Source organism: Xiphophorus hellerii, chromosome 17 (assembly GCF_003331165.1).
Source record: "Xiphophorus hellerii strain 12219 chromosome 17, Xiphophorus_hellerii-4.1, whole genome shotgun sequence".
NCBI lineage: Eukaryota > Metazoa > Chordata > Actinopteri > Cyprinodontiformes > Poeciliidae > Xiphophorus > Xiphophorus hellerii.
In genome coordinates, this window is record NC_045688.1 from 3,588,921 (window position 1) to 3,595,734 (window position 6,814).

Genomic DNA, 6,814 nt, shown 5'->3' on the forward strand with positions numbered 1-6,814 from the left:
ATCATCTGACTGGAGATGAAGTCATGGTGTGTGTCTGTGCGACGCGTGAATATGTGTGTTCAGCACATTGTCGGGTTGCGACGCTCAGATGTTCCCTTCCACCACCTTGTCAAGTTTTCACATGTCGTCATGCTTCCCTTCACAGCTGAGTGTGAGCAGGTGCTGTCCAGCTGCTCTGATCCCCGGTGTTTAGAAACTATCGTCATCAGCTGTGACTCCCCTCCAACCAAAAGCTTCAGAACCAGGAGAGCTCAGCAAAAACACTAATTATGATAAATACAGACACTGGGAGCAAGACAAAAAATGCAAAATAGCAAAAAAATAATGAAGCAAAGACCAACTAAACATGTGCCTCGATTATAGTAGGCAGGGCAGGATTTAGACGGATGTGGGCCCCCAGGCTGGAGCCAGTTTTGGTCCCATATCCACCATAAATATATTTCACACATGCAAATTGCAATACATGAATAAGTGCACCAACACGTTAATAAACGAAGTAATGAATTGTTGGTACCAAATGTCTGGCAGATGGCTTCATGCTAAAGAATGTATTATGACTTCATAATCTTGGGTCTATGAGTTTCCTATGAGTTTGCTTGCAAAATATGCATTCGTAAAAAAATAAAAAAATCTTAGGGTCCCTTGGAGCCACTTGGGGTCCTGTAGCCCCTTTTGAAAGTCTGGCCCAGATGTTGGAGCCCAGTAGAGTCAATTTGATTGGGGACACAAATAGAAACATTTGTTTCATTTCGGTTCGGTTTCACACTCCACTGAGTCAAATGAAGCAAACTATTTGAGAAATCTATTCCCCTCCTTGCCTGTGAGGGCGCTGCACCAAGAACAACTCAAGGAAACGACACAAAAAACACTAAGAGCAACTTCCTTCTTTACAAAATGTAAACAAGAATGGAGTGGATTTTAGCCGTTGTAGGATTTCTCTTTTGTCTTTGATAAAAGATCACGGGTCATTTCTCATGTGCTAGCACAAGGCTAGCACATTTGTTTTGGTTGTATTTACCCAGAATACCCTGCGGTGCAGTCCGCTTCCTGCTGTTGGAGCAGTCTCCGGTTCGCTTGGTGTTCACATATGCATTCAAACCGCAAGAGTTATTTTTAACTGAACTGACACTGAGGTATGTAGGTGGACCAGAGTTCATTTTTTGTTTGATTAGCATTCAGATCTTCTTAAACGACGAATGGAACTTTCTAGACAAAAACTGGAGTTCTATTAAAGCGAACTAAATAGTTCTGGTGTGAACGCACCTTGTTACATGTTTGTCCTGTTACACCTGGCTTAAAACCAACACTGCATGTCAGAATTACAATATACTGACAGCCAAATACAGCAGTGGTAGCATGATGGTGTTGGGTTGCTTGCTTTAATTGACGGATCCATGAATTCTCCATCCAGCTGACATTAACCTGAACATTAATGTCACACCTCAATGTTGTGACATTAAGGTCACAACTTACGTTTGTGACATTAAGATCAAGCTCACTGAGGTATCCACAAGGAAATGATTCCAAATAATAAACAAAATGGAGGCAGCCTAGTCAAAGTCAGGACATAATTCTGATTTATATTTTTAAATAGATCATTTGACACTGAAAACCCTCCATGGTGGTTGAATTCAACAATTCTGCAAATGAATAGTGGACAAAAGATTTACTATAAATTTGAAAATTAGTCATAGATACTTCCACTTTTGTCCCACCGGAACGCTGTGAATTCAGTTTTGAGGAATGTTGTGGGTGCAGCCGCATGGCAGAAGCTCAGCCAGCTGTCGGACACTCGGAGTGACGAACGCTGGAAGACCAAATATAGAGCGGTCACCTTTCATCCCCGGACAAGGACGTGCTGAACATTCCCCTCGATCAGTCAGGCAGTTGATTCGACAGATATTTTGTTACACTCAGTGTAAACGCTTTTTAATTTTCACTTCCACAGAAATCTGACAAACATTTTATTCAAGGAAACATCCGCGCTTTGCTCAAATAACACAAAAAATCGTATGGGTGTTTGTAACCAAAATCTTTACACTATCAACAAAGGAACAGTAAAAGACGGTGGTGGCAGCATTATACTGGATAATGTGGATGGAAGAAGGGTTTTTTTTTTTTTAGCACCACAGTGACTCTGAGCATCACATCAATACAAAATATGCATAAAGTCTCAGCTTTCTGTGCCACTACATCTTTTCTCATGTTAATTTTAAACTGTTAAATGCAAGAGGTTTAATTTATTGAGACTGGGCTGAATTATTAATCCATGTTAAAGCTCCAACATGCAGAGAAGTTCATCTCTTGGTTTGCAAAAACGAGATAAGGCTGCAGCTTCCCAGAATAAGCCTCAACAGGTTTAACTTCAGCTCAGAGTATTTCCAAACTGCAGGTTTGTCATCCAAAGCTTATATCAGAATATACAAAGCAGTTTCTGGATATCTGAAAGTGTACCAAGGCAGAAACTTCATTTAAAAATTATTTCTACATGTTTACAAAATTATATACCCTTAAAAGATGTTTTAAAATCTTATGGTTTTACAAAAAAGTCACCTTTCTAAAATTAAATTACTCTATATTAATATTTTTCAAATTGACATAAATATTTATATAAAATATTACCTATATTTTGGGCGTTTTCACTCTTTAAAAGTGTAAAAAAAACAAAAAAAAATCATTTCAGTTTTTATTAAGCCCAGAAATGGGCCAATGAAGGATCAAAAATAGCTGCGATGCATTATCCGGCATCCTCATATAAAGTATTTGTCATTTTTGATGATTTATTTAATTTACAGTTTAAATGAACATGCAACATGTTGATATTAACAAAAGTTTTGAATTAAAAAAAGTAGTTGGAAGAAAAAAAATCTCAAAAATCAATTTGCTATAGCATAAGCAATTAATCATCAACTGACTGTTCATATAGATACAGTACATATGCAATGTATTTAAAAAATACACAAGACAATGTATATAAAAATTTTTGTCATGTATAAAATCCCCAAATCACTGCATATATTTGAATTATCTTTTTAGTTTTCATGCAGTTTTTCTAAATTTTTGAAGTTTTTTCTAATTCTATATATTTTAATATATAAAGGACTGAGAAATGGGCTGGACCTCCTGCATTACGGCTTCCTATCAGCGCCTCTGTTTGGAACCACAACAGCAGATTTTATACCTGACTCCACTATTTAATTGTTAAAACACAGAACCTGGGTTTCATTAATATTTTTCTATATAAATGTTGTTTTTGTGCTGGTTCTGACAGGCTCGTGGGTCAGTTCTGATTGGGCTGATTTTCCATGTCAGATCTGGACTGTTTGACACCTGCAGGAGAATTACGTTGAGCACAAAGCGTCCCTCAGTGTTTTCCTCACCGGGAAGTCTATCCCTTCGGCTCCCGGCAGGAAAACTTTCCCCGGCGGGAGTCGTGCGGCTGTTTCTGCTGACACGCAGCCGCTACTGTAGCTCTCTCTCTGTGCTGTACAGTGTGTCTGCATTGCGTCGAATCCTCCCCCCACTCCCCTCCCTGTTTTCTCTCGCTCCCTCCTTTCCTGCTTCACTCACTTCTCTTTCCTCTCCTCATGAAATCCTGCAATATGCTTCCAAATTAACGGACACATATCGGGTCTCCGCAGCAGGATCCTCTGCTTCATTTTCCCTCCTCTTCCTCACCAGGTTTTTTTTTAAGTGGTTTTCTCTTGATGCAGCAAAGTCCGGTCCTTCCCGTCAGAATGTGAGCTTCGTCCAGCTCATTATTCCTCCTCTCCCTCCTCCTCCTCCTTGTTTTCCAGTATGATTTTAAGAAATAGTCAGTCGGGATTTTTGCTGCTGCGTTCAGAGCCATCAAAAACCTCCTCCTTTTCCTCCTCCTCCTCCTCCTGCGGGCTGCACCGACTGGCGCTGAAAATCAACACCAAGAGGATACGGATGTTGACCAAGACAACATAGTCTATTAATATTTCAGAGACACTGTAAAGAGATATCTGCTGGTATTAAAGCCAGAGTTGAGGTGGGTGGCTGGAGAGGACGACCAGTTCCATCTGCTGCGCTCCAAACTCAGGTACGTCTCATCTCTGATGTCCATCACTCAGAGGAGATTTTATTGTTCTGTTTGTTGTGTGGATGCGTAAACGCTTGTTTGAGTGGGAAGCTGTTGGATGAGTGAGAACTGTGGGTGCAGAGAGAGGCAGTGCAGCAGGGCTGCAAACTTGAATACTGATGTATGCGGTAAAATCCAGCAGATGCAGCACACGCTTTTGGAGGTGCTGCATCCTTTCTGGATAGACGTTCGCGTTGAGAAATGTCTCCAGGCGAGTTTTAATGTCTTTTCTGAGGACATTGGGTGTTATTTTCCACTCTGTTCCAGGTGTGAGACGAGGGACTGCTGAGGGAACGTTCAGTTCAGAGACGATGGCGATGATGAGGATGATGATGGTGATAGGGAGGGAGGCTCTGCGCATCTCCTGGCATTTGTAGGAGCCTCTCCACTTCAACCTGCCCCCACCACCTACGCGCCGCTTCCCCTTCCTGCCCATCATCCCCCAGGAAGGATGACTGTGGTGTCCACGGAAAACATGGACGACACCTCCACCCTGCCGGGCCACCCGCAGGACCCCTACCCGCTTGACGACGACCACAATGATCACGACTGCTGTGAGCGGGTGGTCATCAACATCTCTGGGCTGCGGTTTGAGACCCAGCTTAAGACTCTCGCCCAGTTTCCTGAAACGCTGCTCGGGAACCCCAAGAAGAGGATGCGCTACTTCGACCCCTTAAGAAACGAATATTTCTTCGATCGGAATCGTCCGAGCTTCGACGCTATCTTGTATTATTACCAGTCTGGAGGTCGGTTGAGGAGGCCGGTCAATGTCCCACTGGACATGTTCTCAGAGGAGATAAAGTTTTATGAACTTGGCGCAGAAGCTATGGAGAAATTTAGGGAGGACGAGGGATTTATCCGGGAAGAGGAGCGGCCTTTGCCAGAGAAGGAGTTCCAGCGGCAGATTTGGCTCCTCTTTGAGCATCCGGAGAGTTCGGGGCCTGCCCGGGGGATCGCCATAGTCTCAGTGATGGTAATTCTTATTTCAATCGTCATATTTTGTTTGGAGACTTTACCGGAGCTAAAGGAGGATCCCAATGACCGCATTCACCAAGTGGGCAACACCACCATGTATTACAAGGCAAGCGTCCTGACAGATCCTTTCTTTGTGGTGGAGACACTCTGTATCATCTGGTTTTCATTTGAACTGATCGTTCGCTTCTTTGCTTGCCCCAGCAAAGCAGCATTCTTCAAAAACATGATGAACACTATTGATATTGTGGCTATAATCCCATACTTCATCACTCTTGGCACAGAGCTAGCTGACGACCAAGGCAACAGGGAGGGGAGGGGAGGAGGGGAACAGGCCACATCTTTAGCCATTCTCAGGGTGATCCGTCTGGTGAGGGTATTCCGGATCTTTAAACTGTCCCGACACTCTAAAGGGCTCCAGATTCTGGGGCAAACTCTCAAGGCAAGCATGAGGGAGCTGGGGTTGCTCATTTTCTTCCTCTTCATTGGTGTGATTTTATTTTCCAGTGCCGTTTATTTTGCTGAAGCTGAGGAAAAGGAGTCATTTTTCACCAGCATCCCAGATGCCTTCTGGTGGGCTGTGGTGTCCATGACGACAGTGGGCTATGGGGACATGTACCCTGTGACCATCGGAGGTAAAATTGTTGGATCTCTTTGCGCCATCGCCGGTGTGTTGACCATCGCACTACCAGTACCGGTCATCGTGTCCAATTTCAACTACTTCTACCACCGGGAGACGGAGGGTGAGGAGCAAGCACAGCTCCTCAACATCAGCAACCAGAACTTGGCATCAGAAACCAACTCAAGCCGCCGCACTTCTTCTGTGGTCAGCAAGTCAGAGTACATGGAGATAGATGAGGACTTGAACAACAGCATTGATAACTTTAGGGAAGCAAACCTTAGGACTGCCAACTGCACCGCCCCCAGCCAGAACTGTGTGAACAGGGGGAAGCTGCTCACCGATGTGTAAGGCAGCGCCTGCACACTGCTGTAAATATTGTAGAAATATCTGGATGCTTTAAACTCAATAGGTGCATTTTATTCTCTTTTTTAAACATTATTCTTTCAAACGTATAAACAAACAAACACAGTGAGGCAATCTTGAGCAGATCTTGGCAAAAAGTTATGTTAAATATTCGTATCCATTCCAAAATATTTAACGTGTTTCACTGCCAGTTTTACATATCAAATTCAATTCTTTTGGACCAGAGACAGGATGCAGGTGTGTCTTTTATCCTGGACAAACCCCCAATAATCTGGCTCCTAGAGTAAAAAAATAAACTAAAAAGACCCTGAATTTTCTACATTGTACAATCTATAGGGGTTGCTCCATCAATTTAAGATGCTTAATCTGTTAGATTCAAGAGCAAACTTTAGATACAAGAGATTTTTGTTAGGTATACCAGACAATATTCAATTAATTATACTGCTTGAGATAAAAACCAATATAATGTTTTCTAGTTGAACTTTAAAGTGTGTGGTGTAACATAAAATAAAATAGGTTACCCTGCTCATGTTAGTTCAATTATTTTGGACCAGAGGTATGTTTCAGGTCAATTTTTGTCCCCTACAAACAAACATGAACGATGTCATGACCTGATTCCTGCACTACAGTTTATTAGACCTCTAGCTTCAGGATATTTTTTCAGGTACTCAAAGTCTTATTTTGAATTCCACTCAAACCCATGATCATTTTTTTTAAAACCTGAGCTCCAAGTTTAGTATTGAACTGTCAGG

General features: G+C 42.4%; 1 protein-coding gene across 1 annotated transcript; it reads left to right on the forward strand.

Moving 5' to 3' along the window:
• Nucleotides 1-2,617: 2,617 nt before the first annotated feature.
• On the forward strand, nucleotides 2,618-6,519 carry kcna1b (potassium voltage-gated channel, shaker-related subfamily, member 1b). The gene is made up of 2 exons (XM_032590189.1): nucleotides 2,618-4,066; nucleotides 4,373-6,519. The coding sequence occupies exon 2, from the start codon at nucleotides 4,557-4,559 to the stop codon at nucleotides 6,045-6,047; it is 1,491 nt and encodes a 496-aa protein (XP_032446080.1). The 5' UTR covers nucleotides 2,618-4,066; nucleotides 4,373-4,556; the 3' UTR covers nucleotides 6,048-6,519.
• Nucleotides 6,520-6,814: the final 295 nt, after the last annotated feature.